Source organism: Acipenser ruthenus, chromosome 49, assembly GCF_902713425.1.
Source record: "Acipenser ruthenus chromosome 49, fAciRut3.2 maternal haplotype, whole genome shotgun sequence".
In the NCBI taxonomy this organism is placed as follows: Eukaryota; Metazoa; Chordata; class Actinopteri; order Acipenseriformes; family Acipenseridae; genus Acipenser; species Acipenser ruthenus.
Window position 1 is genome coordinate 6,084,050 of NC_081237.1, and position 17,187 is coordinate 6,101,236.

Genomic DNA, 17,187 nt, shown 5'->3' on the forward strand with positions numbered 1-17,187 from the left:
TTTAATTTGCTAAACATTACTACAGTAAAAAATTCAACCGATTTCAAGCATATGATCGACTGGGTATTGATCATCCCTAGGGCTCTGGTGTTTGATTGATCATCCCTAGGGCTCTGGTGTTTGAGTGATCCTCCCTAGGGCTCTGGTGTTTGATTGATCATCCCTAGGGCTCTGGTGTTTGAGTGATCCTCCCTAGGGCTCTGGTGTTTGAGTGATCCTCCCTAGGGCTCTGGTGTTTGAGTGATCCTCCCTAGGGCTCTGGTGTTTGAGTGATCCTCCCTAGGGCTCTGGTGTTTGAGTGATCCTCCCTAGGGCTCTGGTGTTTGAGTGATCCTCCCTAGGGCTCTGGTGTTTGATTGATCATCCCTAGGGCTCTGGTGTTTGAGTGATCCTCCCTAGGGCTCTGGTGTTTGAGTGATCCTCCCTAGGGCTCTGGTGTTTGAGTGATCCTCCCTAGGGCTCTGGTGTTTGAGTGATCATCCCTAGGGCTCTGGTGTTTGATTGATCATCCACAGGGCTCTGGTGTTTGAGTGATCATCCCTAGGGCTCTGGTGTTTGATTGATCATCCCTAGGGCTCTGGTGTTTGATTGATCATCCACAGGGCTCTGGTGTTTGATTGATCATCCACAGGGCTCTGGTGTTTGATTGATCATCCACAGGGCTCTGGTGTTTGATTGATCATCCATAGGGCTCTGGTGTTTGCATTTTAAGCTGGCCTATTATATATTATATAACAGTTAACAGAAAATAAATAATGTACATTAACATGTGTTTTTTTTTTTTTTTTTTTTTTTTTTTTTTTTTAATAATTTTATTTTTATTAGATACATTAACATGTTTTATTAGTTGTTTGTTAACAGTTAATAAACCAAAAAAAAATGGCCCTTAAAATAAAGCGTGGCTGTGTTTTTGTTATTGCACCAGTGCGGTCTTGCAGTTGTTCAGGATTGGAGGCCAGCTGAGCAGGTTCTGTTTCCTCTGCCATGTGGTCCCCTTTGGCACCTCCTGTCCTGTGTGGGATGTGTGAGCTGCCATAGCTGCGATTTTATATCAAGCTTCAGGCTTCTATCCCACTGGAGACGTTGCCATACCCAATAACAAGGATGCGAAGTCTATCCAGATTCAGAAACCAGTTCAGACTCCTTCTGAGATGTGACCTTGTGGCACGAGGGAACACAAGGTCACCCCACAGCCCGCTGTGTGTTTTTGTTCTTTTTATTTTATATATAAACCGTCCTGCGCTGTGTTACATCTTTGGAACGTTTTTATTTATCACTGAACCGTGAGGATTACACCCTTTTTATGGCATCCTAAAGTATATATTATGACTTGCCCACAAGTCGAACTAGCATGCCTCTGATCCCTCGACCATTTTATCTCCTCAAATGCATTTTTTGGTTTTTGGTTTTTCTTTCTCTTAAGATAGTAACACTGACTTTAAAAAAAAAAAAATGCCCTGTACTGTTTGTTACTTTGAAGAACACAAATAAAAGCTGTTTTCGTATTTATAGTAAAAAGTCCTGGAAGCAGTACACACAGGAGGTAACTCTTAAACATGCAAACAGAGGATGGGTTGATCAGATATTCGAAGGAAAAAGCCAAGCATTGGCACTGTACAGTATATATAAAAAAAAAAGTCTTAGCAGCCCAAAATAAACATGCGGGCGCCATCTAGTGGTCACAAGTTGTATCTTACATTGGTTCTTAATTGCGGTATATTTTTCAGAGTGGAATCATTTTCCTACACTGTTCTAAAACTTTTTTTTACGCAGCGTAATTACATGGTTTGTTTCCTCTAACTGGAACCCCTTTTACAACAGTTCACGTCTGGGACAGCCCACTGACACACAAGTGTGTACTGCATAATGCAGTATGTCTGAAACTCACACATTGCCCTGGGGTGGAAATACCACAGGCTAGTTGCCTAGCCCTGCCACTAGCCAGAAGAAAGTCGACATCTCCTATCCTAATATCAGTAAGTGTCCAGGAGTGACAGATCATTGAGATACAGGACACAAGTGCTGACCCACGAACAATCATTAAAATCAATAAGGACACACATTTAGACATGCGACCGGATGCCAGTTAAGGATATAATTACAGACATGTTTCGGTTTCAGTATGGAGTGGCAAACGGATCAAATAAACCTCCCAGCACTGTGTGGGTTGACTGCATTGAGGCTTGTCTAACCGATATAACCCCCTCCCTGCTGTTCTGGCTTGGTGCCGGGACCTAACCCTGTCTGTTTCGTTTCCTCAGGCCTGCCCGTCGGCGCAGGGAACTAGGTGCTGCGGCAAACAGCAGCTTCCCTGGGGATCTAACCACGCCAGCCATCGTTTCCAACACCTCCATCGACACCTCCACCACGGACAGCCCCAGCGAGGAGTACGTGAAGCTGTCCGAGAAGGTCTGGTTCAAGGAGTCCCTGGTCATCTCCAACCTGCGGCATTTCACTGGCTACCGGATCGAGATCCACGCCTGCAACCACAACGCCGAGAACGTGGGCTGCAGCGTGGCTGCGTACGTCAGTGCCAGGACCATGCCTGAGGGTAGGGTATCGTTCACTGCGTTTAGACTGGATTCTTTTGACTCCGGAAACAAATGTTTGGAAGGGTTCATAGGGATTGGAAATAAGACTCCAATCGCACAGCAGTCTTGCCCATTCCAGCTTTTACTACCAGCTTGATGAGACATCAGGTGTGTGCATCTTATTAAACTCGAGGTAAAACAAGGAATGGATCAAACTGCTATGAAATGGGAAGTCTTATATTTCCGTCCCTGGTTCGGAGGAAGCCATCCTTCTGAAACTTTTGCACTTGAATCAGATTGCCACAAACGGGTAACTCGAATCCGATCCATATAAAAGGCTATTGAAAAGTAAAACCTGATCATTTCTACACACCGTGAGCCCTTCTCAGAGGTTTGCCGCAGTATAACATGGCAAAATCCCAGTTATTCAGAAAGCATAGTAACAGGTAAGTGGTAGAGCTCTGTTGCAGATCTCCAAGGTTATGTTATGCACTTGCCATTGTGTACCCAAGCAGCTTGTCCCAGTCTATTTATTTTTTAATCTGCAGGTTGTTAAGTGGGAGAACGACACGGCCGGGGCGGTAGATAACGCAGCTTCCTTTGGAGATAACGAACTTGACAAACTGATAATTTGCAGAGTTTGATTCATTACAAAGTAGTTCACAGCTAATAAGCCAATTACCAATCTTGGATCCCATTATTTCCCATCTCCCACCACTGTAACTTTCTGACTAGTTGCCATCATCATTAACTAGGCTGCAAACCTTGGTAAACTAATGAATTCTTGTTGTCCCATCTTACATACGCGTTTTCTGTTTTTATTTGTATAAAAAGGAAGGAAATGACATTCTCCAAACTGAGAACTGAGATTCTTTTTAATTGCAGACAAGGCTGATGACATCGTTGGGCCAGTGACGCACGACGTCTTGGAGAACAACGTCGTGTTTGTCAAGTGGACGGAACCCAAAGACCCGAACGGCCTGATAATCCTGTACGAGATTCATTACAAGAGGCTTGGAGAGACCGAGGTGAGGCGGGGCAGACGTTCTGGCTTCTTCCTCTCATGCTTTCACCTTGTGTTTTAAAGCGCCGGCTCTTGCATTACTGAGGCTCGTCTTTTTTTATTAAAGGGTGAAATACGACAAGCATGAATGGCTGTAGCGTCGGTTTTTATTTTCTTGCGCACGTTGTGGATTTTGGCAGCCAGGAAGACTTTTTTTTTTTTCTCCCTTTTTCTTTCTTTAGAAATCCAAACAATGTAACGGAATAACGGCTTCTCTGTTCGTTCCTCGGCCCCCGTCTTTGAGCAAACCGTGCCAGTTTGCTCCAGTGTGTGTGAAGGGTTAGTGATATACTGATAGGGTTGTGCAGTGAGTCGCTGTGTCAGCCCCACGAGTGCCATGTTTCAGTATCCTTACTGAAAGCATTAAAGCTGTGTTAGATGCGTGTAACACTGCTACGGTTTTCAAATACACCGACTCTCATTCAATGCATTAAAAAGCCCTTGTTGCTGCTGCTGCTGCTTTTTTTTTTTTTTATTACTACTCCTACGATCCCGTTCTCGAGTGCTGATAGTATTGCTGTCGGCATGGTGATGCCTCTTATGTCGCCTAAATGCTGGGAGTGACACAAGCTGCTTCCTGACGATTGGCAAGAGCCACTTTATATATGAGCGTCTGCAGTTTCCTAGTATATGTGGAGCAAGTCCAAGGGCAAGTGATTTTTTGAAACTGACGTCGGTGTGCTGCGGATGCCGGACATGTCAACAGTGCTGTTTTCAGACTTCTAAATCTGGCACCTAACACTGCTTTTACGTGCATCGTTAGCGATCTATTACTTGGGTAAATTATTATTATTATTTGTTTATTTAGCAGACGCCTTTATCCAAGGCGACTTACAGAGACTAGATGCACAGCACACTATATAGAAAGCAGTAGATTTAAGTTTTTTAATGTCCTAGATATTAATGGAAAATATTTAGTGCATCTATTTTTTTTTTTTGCATAGCAGTTGGTGGCATTTTACGGGGGGTTGAATATGCAACATTCAGTAAAACTTTCAAGAGGCGCAGCACACGCAGTGTTTCCAGATGAAGTGACACATGGCTTTGTCTCTCTTGCTGTCAGGAGCTGCACCAGTGTGTCTCTAGGAAGAGCTATGCTACTGATCAGGGGTACAAGCTGCAAGTGCTGCACTCGGGGAACTACTCCATCCGAATCAGAGCAACCTCGCTGGCTGGGAACGGCTCGTGGACGGAGCCAGCCTACTTCTACGTTAAAGATTACAGTGAGTTTCTAGATTAGCCCTAAACATGTGAAGAAGGCTCGCAAATTGCTTTCCCAAGGTGCTGTGTCACGGCGTGCGTTGCACGTTTCAGTAAGTGGCGAAAGCGACTCATTTGGGAATGCTTTGGTGAGAATGAAGGTGGAGTGTAATGTTTCGACTCATATGGGGTGAAGGTTTTACAGAGGCTCTGAACAGTTAGCGGTTGCAAGTATTGCCTGATGGCCCCTCGGTGGATATTATTTTTTTAAATAAAAAAATAAGAAAGAAAAAAAGAAAATTGTCCCTCCTGTTTCAAGCTTAGTACAGCAATTCAACGTTGTAAAAATAAAAAAAAAATTGCTAAAATAACATTAGCAACTAACAAGCACATATTCTTACTATGGGATGCAGTGAATTTCTACGGATCTATAAGAATTATCTCTAGTTATTTCTGTATATTTTGTGTAGCCTGTTTAATACTGATGGTTTTCGGAGGTTTCTGGTTAGAGGATTTGGCAACTCCATCAAATGAAATGCGTGCCTCCTTGGTCTTGCAGGGGATAACCATTCGAACCTGGCGAAGATCGTCATCGGGCCGGTAATCTGCATCATTCTGGTTCTCGGAGCGGCAGGGGTCGTCTTCATGGTGGTGAAGAAGAGGTAAGCTTTTGGAATAATCCATTATTTTATCAGAAAAAGCGCAAATATCAAATATAAGTCAAATATCTTCGACTTAACTAACTAATTTCCTTACTACTTTTTAATATAATTATTATTCTTTTTTTATGTCCTAGGCAAACAGAAGGACCAACAGGACCACTCTATGCCTCATCTAACCCAGAGTACCTCAGTGCTAACGATGGTAAGTGTTCCTGCTGGTTATATGAATAACAATATAGTATGTATATAAAATCTTGTCCTGTAGCTTTTTAGACCACATCAGTAAGTTCCTCCAGGTGATGGTTCAGACTCAAAACAATCTCCACCGCTGTTCCCTTTTAGTGTACGTGCCAGATGAGTGGGAGGTTCTCCGTGAAAAGATTACTATCCTGCGAGAGCTGGGCCAGGGCTCCTTCGGCATGGTGTACGAAGGAATCGCAAAGGACATCGTGAAAGGAGAGCCGGAAATGAGGGTCGCTGTGAAGACGGTTAACGAGTCCGCCAGCCTGCGAGAACGCATTGAATTCCTCAATGAGGCTTCGGTCATGAAAGCATTCGTCTGTCATCACGTGGTATGTAGATACAGGCTCAGCTCCACCGCGTCTTCTGGATAGTACCCAACTCCTCTGTGTGTGTGTGTGTGTGTGTGTGTGAATATGAAGCCCACCAGGTTTTATTAGCTAAGATAATGTAATCGCAAAGTTGGAATGGATCAAACTGCTGTGCAAAAGGAGTCATGTTTCCCTGCAATAGTTTAATCACTATGCAGACGTTTATGTCATTATAATTGTCATACTGATTTAGCAAAATCTTAAAACATGAGTGCTTGCCTGCTTCCTGGTTTCTGTCCTGCGGTTAAAGTATTGCTTAGGGTTCGTCTTCTCTGGCTTTACAGGTGCGTCTGCTGGGCGTGGTGTCCAAAGGCCAGCCCACGCTGGTTGTGATGGAGCTGATGACCCATGGTGATCTGAAGAGTTACCTGCGCTCACTGCGGCCCGAGGCAGAGGTAATGGCCACCTTTGTCTTGACAACAAAAAAAATGATCGTTATTGCAAATTGAAAAGCAGTGTCGAAATTCCTGTTGCCCTTTCTTGCAGTGATGGTAATAGACAGTAACATGCATGGAAATGAAATCTTCAGAGTATTTTATTTTTGTAGAATGCTTTAGAGAGTTGCAACTATAATTAGGCTCCTAATTTTGTTCCTAATGCCCTCTGCAGAATAACCCGGGCAGCCCTCCTCCTACACTGAAAGAGATGATCCAGATGGCAGCGGAGATAGCTGATGGCATGGCATACCTCAACGCAAAGAAGTTTGTTCACAGAGACCTGGCAGCGAGAAACTGTATGGTGGGGGAGGACTTCACTGTTAAAATAGGAGGTACGTCCTGAAAGAATATCTCCCCCCATACAGTCAAGCTGACACATCCTCCCTCCCTTTGGTATTGTCTTTTAACATCTCTGTGTTGAGCTGGTTAGATCTTCAATGTTAGTGCGTGCGAGCTTGTTTGGAGCAGGACCTCTCAACCTTTGTCCATTAATCACGCAATATGAAAAATGTTTCAGAGCCTGAATATCAGCAGGGCGCTTATTTCATTTTTGTATTCTTTTATTTGTTTATTTTGAATTTTGCAGTAGTTGCTTGACAGATCTATGAATTCCACCTTTTGAGATGAACTAGTTACATAATAAAATTGTTTACAGCTACAGCCAAAAAGTTTTGCATCACCTAGAATTTTAGGATCGAGATATAGGAACATAATTTAGGTATTTTATTTAACACAATCATATCCCTAAAATCTACCGGAAGCCATAATAGTAGTACAGTATTTCATGTTAGATTTTGAAATGCCACATTTTTACATTTTTGTCAGAGGTATGTAATTCAATATGTTAACGTAACGTTATTTATCAGGTATCATGTGACTTTATGAAGCAAAATTAGTTAATTCTATAGGGTGATGGCTGTAGCTGTATGTATTGAATTTACAGCAGTTCAGTTTGATCACGAGAGCTAATCATTTTAGATTTTGGAATGACGAGAGACATCTACGAAACCGATTACTACCGGAAAGGAGGGAAAGGGCTGCTGCCAGTGAGATGGATGGCTCCAGAGTCCTTGAAAGACGGAGTCTTCACAGCACATTCAGACTGCTGGTGAGTTTCACAGCCATGGAGATTTCAACCTGTGCCGACACAAGCACAATATAATATATGTATATAATCTCAGTTGCTGCTGAATCTAAGAACCAAGATAGAAATGAGGTTACCTGTAGACAAGCCCAACAGGATCACATACATATTGCAGTGGTGGAACTGGGTGAACGCTGCTTCCAGCGACACACACACATGCACAGAAATACTTGACTCTCAATACTGGATACTTGACTGACATACCATGTTTCATTGTTATTGTGTGTAACATATTGTTGATCTTATTTCGTGGTGTATAGTGTATCAATGGATCCGTTTTGATTTTATTTAATTTTTTTGTGAAGTGAGGCAGGGAAGCATATTGGCGTTGCGCACTGGAGCCCACCAGTGAGGTATTGTGCGCTGAAGCCTGTGCAGCACTGATATGCGTCCCCACCTCACTTCAGAAAATCAGCCTTGCGGTGTCTTTATAAGAAGCTGGAGTGATCAAGCAGGGCAAATACGGATCTAAGCAGAAATAGTGAAATATACAGAAGCCACACAATGTGCACCGAGCTAACAGCGGCATGGTTTGAATGTTGCAGGTCTTTTGGAGTGGTGCTGTGGGAGATCAGCACATTGGCAGAGCAGCCGTATCAGGGTCTGTCTAATGAACAGGTATTGAAATTCGTCATGGACGGGGGATATCTGGACCGCCCGGACAACTGCGCAGAGAGGCTGTAAGTAGGGTTTCCTCGTGGCTTGGGGATGTATAATACGCCAGTACAGTATGGGGGGTAGACTGAATCGCTTGTTGCTGGGTTTTATTTGCGAGGCTAAAACCGTCGTCTAGTCTTTAAGCTGTATGACGGAATGCAGTTTATATCCGTGTTAGATGAAACCAAGAACAAAAAAAAAAATAAGAAAAAACAGCAGCAAGAAAATCATTTTAATTCACTCTAGCTAATGTAAACTGAGTGAAACTGAGCTATCAGAGCCACACTGGCACACTTGTGACAGTGCCTTGAGTACAATGGTCTTAATATAGAGCTGGTCCTGATGGAGGCTTTTCAGATAGGAGGCACCTGTTTGCAGGTGAACTTTTAGCTGTATCTATATAAAAGCTGCTCCAAATGTACTATACATGCTTTCCAGTTACACTATAGAATATAGGGCATACATTACATGTAGCAACATGGAAGCAGCCTGTGCCACGGAGTTTATTACATTAGGTAGCAAGATGTTTGAATGACCATTTATATGTAATTGCACAGTAGTTACACGTAATAGCTGGGGTCCATCTGTAATTGCCAGTTATTACAATGTAATTACACAGCTATTCATGCCCCTGGTAATCTGAAGCACCACCGGCTTTTCTTCGCCCCTAAAACAAAGCTGAGGGTGGTTCTGTACGGTACGGTGACTGGGCTCTCCTCCCGCCCCACAGGCACAACCTGATGCAGATGTGCTGGCAGTACAACCCCAAGATGCGACCCACCTTCCTGGAGATCATGGAGATGATGAAGGACGACCTCCACCCCAGTTTCCAGGAGCTGTCCTTCTTCTACAGCGAAGAGAACAAACCCCCGGAGAACGAGGAGTTCGACATGGACTTTGAAAACATGGAGAACATTCCTCTGGACCCAGCCTCCTACTCCCAGAGAGAGAACAGCTTGGGAAGGGACAACGGGCTGAGGGGGAACTATGAGGAGCATGTGCCCTACACGCATATGAACGGGGGCAAGAAGAACGGGCGGATCTTATCATTACCCAGGTCCAGCCCATCCTAACATTTTCTGTTCACTTTGTTTTTTTTAAGGCCCTACAACACATCTCAGGACTTTTTACTTGGCTGCCACAGTGTGAGACACAGGATGCAAAGTTTGTATTCATAATATTTTTTAATTATCATCCTTTTTTTTTTTTTTTTTTTTTATTGCCAAGTTTTCCGACTGGTCAGTGGAATTAACTGTGAGAACCCGTTATCAAAAGGCTGCTAAAAAAAAAAACCCCGAAAAACTCGCGCCATCCCACCACCGACCTCCTTCTAGTAAATCCAATGGTTTTAAGAGGAAGTGACCTTGATCTCTGTGGCCTGAAAACAACAGCAATTTATTATTTTCCTTAAAACAAACAGTTTCACTGATTTACACGAGACACCGGCATAGGCAGTATCTCGTGGAACAAAACTCATCTACTCAAAAAAGGAAAAAAAGGTATTTTTTTTTGTTCTGCAGAATTCCAAACTTCACACAGATCTCTTTTGATTGTTTTTATTTTGTTTACTCACGTTACCGGCTGAAGGATTATTATTATTATTATTATTATTATTATTATTATTATTATTATTATTATTATTATTATTATTATTATTGTTTTAAAGTGATTGGACGGAAATAATTCCTCAGATTGACCAATAGCTGCTGCTTTGACATTTAGTGTGTATACAGTAGAAGATCATTATATATATTGTGGTGTGTTTTTTTTGTACATAATTTGATGTGTTAATGTTTTTACCACAGAGGCTTTTCTTTTCTTCAAAGCCTGTTTTTATTTTTTTGTCTGAGTCTTTTTGTTGTTTTGTCCCCCGTCCCGCAACCCAAAAATCTAATTCATTATTTTTATAATGATCAGACTGCCAAGCAAAGTGTAGTCTAGGCTTCACTGGAGGAGTATTCTGTTCTCAGACGCTGAGACATGCCATTAATAACCAGAGGTTCATATACAGACATGTAGGATCTGGTTCATTCACGACGTTTAAAACCGAGTACAAAAAAAAAAAAAAAAAAGTCTTGTTAAGACTGCACGGACCCTATTCACTATTACTTAAAGGTTTATTTAAATTCTGTTTGATATTCAGTAACTGATCGAGGCTCTCTTTTAAACAACAGTGTCAAAAAGTGAATAGAAAGTCTCTTCAAATGCAGCAGGTTTCACATCCCTGCTTAGTAATAATCCTGGCCTAGCGCATGTTACTTCAGGAATGAGCTAACTGGAGCCACGCATGTTTAGAGCTTCTAAATAGGACTCTGTTTCAGTAGCAGCAGGCAACCTTACAGATACAGAACAACATGGACAGCAACAATGCGACCATGCTTTTACAACATGGATAGCAACAATGTGACCATGCTTTCCACTGAAGCCTTGTCAGGTCTGGTTAGCATTGTGGTTTGCCTGTGTCCTGTGGGGTAGGGTTTGGGATTTGGTGATAGACCTGAAGTTCTGTAGATCTGGCAGGAATGGAGCATGTCAGATGAATTTTTTTTTTTTTTTTTCAAGACGTTTTTTTCCGTCGCGTTTGCAGTAGGCGTCTGTGTAACGTGATCTCCGGGTCAGACAAGCTTGTACTTGTAGCGCTTTCTTGAATATCTGCGGGTTTCCAGCGGGGTCTCATTTCTACGTGTGCTTTGCATCCTTCTTTTTTGTTATTTTTTTTTTCTCAGTCTTGTATGCTCAGCACCAACTCAAATTACTGTGTCACAGTTCTGAAGTGACAGGGTCAGAGGGATACAGACACAGGACCCAAGGGGAATTGAATGTACTTTTTTTGTTTTTGTTTTATATATGTATTTGAGCCGCTATCAGAAACCAGCATTGTGCAGCAGATCTAATTCAGTACAGCACCACAAAATGTAATCGGTTTTGTGTTTTAAAATCAGTCCCCTCCCTCCAGCCCCCTTCAGGGTTGCGTTGTGTAGCTTGTTTGTTTATTTTTCATTATCTCGGGAATTGTGTAAATATATTAGCCGTCTCAAAGTCGTGCCTTTTCATTAAGAGGCCTATACTTAAAACAGTTGAGGGATGTACCTGCTAAAAGCTTTTTTTTTTTCTGTGAAAAGATATATCTTTGTAAGCTTCAAATCTCTCTTTTTTTTGGTTTTTTCTTTGAGTGGGTTTTATTTTTCAATGGAGCATTTAGCAATGAAAGTTTCTTATGAACCTAAGCTTATAAAGGTGCAGTATACTCCAATGTGTTCGATTTAACAAAACATAATTGGTAAACGCTTACCAGCAATACTCCAGGTATCTTTTAAGATGGATGCTAGCACACTGTAATTTGTCTCCAGTGTGTGGACACATCTGCAAAGCAGCTTAGTTGAGGCAGTCCGCAGTGCGACTTCTTCTGAAGTGTATGGAACAATCTTGCAAACTCTTAGGACTTGAAAATCAATGAAGTAAAACCAATTCTTTCAAATACAACAGCAACAAAAAACGACAGTGTAAAGGTTTGACTCGTTGTGTGTATCTCCAAGGGTTAAACCAGCATGGGGATACTGCTTGCTTATCAGTGAGGTTTAACGTTTGGGGTGTTTCCACAGTAAGGTTGAATATCGTAAGCATTAAGTTCAGTGATTTCAAATTTTTATTTTTTTTATAACAAACAAATCTCGTCTACTGCACTTAGTGGTCACAGCAGAGTAAGTTTGAGGTCACATTTACAGAATTGCTACATTTATATATAGATATCTTTTTTTCTTGCTTTGTAAATACTGTGTAATGTTAATTTTAACTTGTATGGTGCCTAGTTTTAGTTGAAAGAAAGAAAAAAAAAAAACTATGGAGTCTAATAAATATGTCAGCAGCTCTAACACTACATTAGCTGAATAATAATTCTCACAGTTTTGTAATTCAGAAGATTCTTATATTTGGAAAATACAGAAATTAATATTTTATTTATTTTAATATGATAGAAATCACTGTACAACCCCGATTTGCATTTTATTAAAGACATAAAAAAAGTAAGATACAGAGCATGTACATTTGTTTATATATATATATATATATATATATATATATATATATATATATATATATATATATATATATATATATATATATATATATATATAAAAAAGTAAGGAGTTGAAACAGTGGTGCGAAAATTTTTATTTTCTGTTCTGGCACAGTCTACCTCAGTGTATTGTTAGGATAGTCGTAGTACAGTTAACACAGAACATCTCCTGGCATGCCACAGTATTCTGATCAAGACCCACTGTAATTAATGACAGATCCAGCAGCATCCAGAGTGGCGGGTACACCGAGAAATACTTGGCAGGCACCTGGAACTAATTTATTTACAGAACATGCATTTACATTGATGGCCGGTTAGTACATAAACTAAAATAATGACGTTATTAAAGAGAAGGGCAATAGATGTCCAGCAGATTACAGCAGTGCTTTGTATCGTCATGCATGCATTGTCCTTTTTTCCCCCAAATGTCTCTTGTTACCAGCAATGGCAGCAATTTGTATTCCAACGTCTCGGTTTCAATATGATTAATCTGTAAAAGAAAATGCCAAAGGTTATTTTTTATTTTTTCAGTCTTGTACTGTAATCTGAAAATATGAACTGTTATTTTGGCATGCAGTACACAAGACCATTTTGCAGAGTTGAGTCTTTCCTTGTTCAGTCGTTTCTAGTGAGTCAGGATTCCTAGACCTCTAAAGAAGGCGTTGAAAAGGTTAAAAAGTATATATCTTACCTCATCTTTACCATTGGACTATTTGATAACAAGGTCTTGCCTTAGATTTTAAAAACAATGCATGCTATATTTCTGTATGCACATGCAGTACCTTTTTTTATTCAGAATGACCACACTTGTATTGTCAAAGCAAATCTAAATGAATTTTTAAAACAGGATTTTCAATATGTGCAGCACAGAGGGGGAGGGCTTTCTAGAAGTGTCTTCTGGATTTTGGATTGGTGTCAAACTCGTATTGAGTTTGTAACTTGATATCCCTGGATCCCTCTAGTGTATTTTTTTTTTTTTTAATAACAAAACACACACGCACTCAGTATCACAATGTCACAGACACTGGTACCTCAGTGTGTCACGCAGTCCAGTAACATTGTGAAAAAAGGGGCTTCTGCATTCAGCATGTGGGTCAGGCAGTCCATTCGCAGACACACACACACACATCTATATATACATGCAGGATGTGCTCGCTCATGCCGCTGGGTTCTATAGAGTGTGTTTACAGCAGGTTTGATCCGCAGGTGCCTCTCTGACTGTGGTAGTGAACGGGACTCTTGCATGGAATACCAAGCCATGCTCCTGCTCTGTCCTTCCACAGGCCAGTGCCGCAGGACTGCCGGGGGTTGTGTTAGTAGGCAAAAGAAAACTATTAAAACTCTAAATTCTGCAACAGTTATGTTCTAAGCCAGGTCTTTGTTCCAATCTAGTCCTAAATTAATAAACGAACCCTTGCCTGTTAAATAAACTAATAAATATCAGGGCCATTTGGAAAACTAACCAACAGTTGAAGCCCAAACTTTCACACTGTCTATTTTCACCTTCAGAAGCAGTCGCAGACGACCCATAAAGCAGTCCAGTGACTGCTGTGGATTCAATGATTTGTCTTGCTAGTACTGTAATCGTTCTATACAGAATCACAGAACCCATGTTGGAGATGAGCGTTGTTATTATGAGCCCTTTTCCTGCAAGCAAATAGCTGAAAACCAAAACTGCAGGAGCAGTCCTGCCCCTTTTCGAGTTTCACAATTTTAAGAGAGAAATGAAATCCCGGACAAGCTGTTTCACTTCAGGGCACCATCAGTTGCAGGTCCCTTGAAATTGCAAACCCAGCTAACATCCAAGTTGAACAGACAGATTTTCACTGGTCAGCGACATTCAAAAAGATCGGCTTACCCTTCAAACCAAGCGTGACGTGGCAATGTTTCGGTTCCCTGCTTGTAAGTTTGTTTTTTTTATTAAATAATAAGTGTCTTGTGAAAAGATAGCTTTTTGTCGCTGGAAGGGCAGTGTAAAGATGTTGTAATATTAGACAAGCCTATTGTTTTCCATGGTAAGATGCATTTGAGAAATTACAGGGGGAAAAAAATCCCAGTCCTGATTCTCAGTGCAGACGGTTGCTGTGAGCTGTGTTGTAAATAAGGGTGGTGGAAGCTTCAAGAGAAAATATTCAAATGTTAAATCGAAGCTTTTTTTACCTTCTGAAAAATATCAGGCTCAAAAGTGGCACAACGCCTTTTTGCATGGAGTATTGTGTGACTAAAAGTCCTCAGCTTTATGCAAAATCTTAAGGAAGCCCTCTGACATGTGGTCCAAAAAAAGCAGGCCTTGGTTTTTTTTTTTTTTTTTAATTGTATATTTTACTGTGAATATACCAAGAGACCGTGGATACTAAGCAGATTCGCCAGGATTTTGCAGCGGATTTTTTCGACATCAGAAACTGCACGCCTCCCTAACGTGGAACTAAAGACTGGAACTAAAGTATTTAAAAAAAATAAATATAAAAAAGAATAAGACATTTATAGTACCAGGACAATCTTGTGTGCCATAACAATACAAACGTTAGCGAGGCATGCACAAAGGACTGAGCGAAATCCTTGCCTGCTCTCCAAGTCCTAGCCACCCACCCAGTTTTATTGCAATCTACTGCTGGATCCAAATAATATACAACACAACAAAACCTGTCTGCTTCCTCAGACATCGCCCCACATGGTTGTTCTGCACATTTACCCAGCGCGAAAGGGTCTTGGATCAGAATAAAGAAACTGGCTCTACAGGAGTATTGAAAGTTTTTAAGATATTGTGATTGTATTATTATTTTTTAAGATTCTATGTGCTTACACATCAAAGGCCAATGTGAGGTTGTTTAGATACCCTTCTGCTTGGCTCAGTGTTACTGTATTTGGATATGTGAATTATTTTTCAAGGAGGAAAAAAATAACAAAACAACAAACTTGTTTCTACTTGGCTAAACCTGGCTTGCTTTGTTTAAAAATAACAATTTGAATAACCGTACGCCATGCAAAAATTAAGTAAATAATATGACACGGCGCGAGTCTTATTTTTACATGTTTATTAAGAAAAGATCATGAATGCATGAATTCTCCTCAAAACTTGTGAAGTTCCCATAATGTAAATATTTTCTATATGTGTCCCGTAACTGATTTGAGACGCTTCAAAAGGGTGTGGAAATAAGCACTTGTATAATATTCAGGTCTGTTATTTTAGCCACAATAAGCTCAACAGCAAAGCAAGCTGGACGCTAAAGCATGGTTTGAGGCAAGGCATTTATGTATTGTATTGTTAAAAAAAATAATAATAATTATTACTTTTACATATGTTAATTTTCAACTTTTTTTTTTTTTTTGGTTGCCAAAAATAGGGAAAGGCAAAAAAAAAAATTAAAAAAGAGTAAGCAAGTTTCTACCTGTAAACTTTTACTTCTCTTGTAACATAACGATGTATATAGCTTTTACTAAATAAAACAAAAGTGAGATGTCCTTTGCTCATGCCACCACCCCCTCCAGTCTGGGAATTGTGACAAATGTATAATAGGGTTTTAAACAGAGCAGAGCAGCAAACATCTTTAAAAACGGTGTCACCTGCCTGGAAATCTAGTGGTATCCCATGATTCCTGTCCTTTTAAAATCTTCAGAGATTCTTGTCAAGTACCTGACTATTTATTTAGCACTTATCAGAAGTGATCGAGCCCGTTGTCTGGGTTTTACCTGCGGGTATCTTCAATATATGCCCTTGCAATGTCGTTTCTTTTCCTGTCACTTAATGCCAGATAGGAAGTGTTCTGTGTTTTTATTTTGTTACCAGACGCTTCTTTTTCAGGAACGTGCTTCGTGGGGAGAAGAGGAATCCCGTTTGCTTCGAAATGTGTAAACTGGAAATGAGCTCTTTTCAGACTGATAACATTAAAAAAAAAGCTGCTTCAACTCCACAATGTAATATCTGTCTGTGTGGGATTACCGACTTACGATATGGTATTCCTGTCTGCAAGGCTGTAATCGCATAGCCATTAACACTAGGTCTAACACATGATGAGCCAGATTCACAGTGCTGCAGTGCATATTTATAGAGCAGAAGAGGTGGCTCGTTTACGCACACAGTCAAGCTTGGACTGAATCCAGATCCTCTGCAGTGAATCTGACTAAATAGACCACCCCCATTAAGTTAAAACACTGCTCCCTTCCAGTTTACACATAATAAAAAGGTGCCCCCCCTTCCCCCCCGCCCCTTTTAAGTGTTCTGTATTGCTGTTGGATAAGTCTTTGCCATAGTTTTATTTTTTCTCTCTGTTTTATAATGCTGCTCTTTTTTTTCTTTGTGCACATAGACAGCCTCAGAATGCTTGAGTAGCCTCGCAGGATACCTCTCGTTTTTAATTTTTAAGATATATTTAAGAAAAAAAAAAAAAAAAAAAAAAAAAAGGATCAAAATGTGCCATGATTAAAATAACGCTTGACGATTTATTTTTTCAATGTTTTCAAGTAGAGCCAAGCAGAGACATGTACAGAAAATATGTTGGAATGATGAGAAAAAAAAAATAAAAATCTTGCTGTGTGTAAATTATTCAATGATTAACTGTTTATATTAAAATTATGAATAAAATGATCGGAGAGTGTGTTTCTTGTGATGTTTCTTTTCACCCGAGGAGGAGGGGGTTGCATTATGTGAAAGTGATCGTTTTAGTAACACAGGTTATTTAACAAGGCTGTTCCAATAACAGGGTGCAGGGCCAGTCAAATTCCTTTCCTCTTACTTTGGAGACACAGAAAGAGATATCAAGCATGTCCATAACAGACATCTCCAGCCTATAGGCCAGCAAACGAGGGG

The 17,187-nt window shown here is 40.7% G+C and overlaps 1 protein-coding gene across 1 annotated transcript in view; it reads left to right on the forward strand.

The window, feature by feature from the left end:
• Positions 1 to 16,975, forward strand: part of LOC117428863 (insulin receptor-like) — an 87,417-nt gene extending 70,442 nt beyond the window's left edge. Inside the window, exons 11-21 of the mRNA XM_059015010.1 lie at positions 2,262 to 2,551; positions 3,417 to 3,559; positions 4,658 to 4,817; positions 5,354 to 5,456; positions 5,591 to 5,658; positions 5,799 to 6,028; positions 6,352 to 6,462; positions 6,677 to 6,836; positions 7,483 to 7,612; positions 8,194 to 8,328; positions 9,036 to 16,975. Coding sequence (XP_058870993.1) covers positions 2,262 to 2,551; positions 3,417 to 3,559; positions 4,658 to 4,817; positions 5,354 to 5,456; positions 5,591 to 5,658; positions 5,799 to 6,028; positions 6,352 to 6,462; positions 6,677 to 6,836; positions 7,483 to 7,612; positions 8,194 to 8,328; positions 9,036 to 9,378 — 1,873 coding nt within the window. The 3' untranslated portion in view covers positions 9,379 to 16,975. The remainder of the gene's footprint in view (positions 1 to 2,261; positions 2,552 to 3,416; positions 3,560 to 4,657; positions 4,818 to 5,353; positions 5,457 to 5,590; positions 5,659 to 5,798; positions 6,029 to 6,351; positions 6,463 to 6,676; positions 6,837 to 7,482; positions 7,613 to 8,193; positions 8,329 to 9,035) is intronic.
• The last annotated feature ends 212 nt before the right edge of the window (positions 16,976 to 17,187 follow it).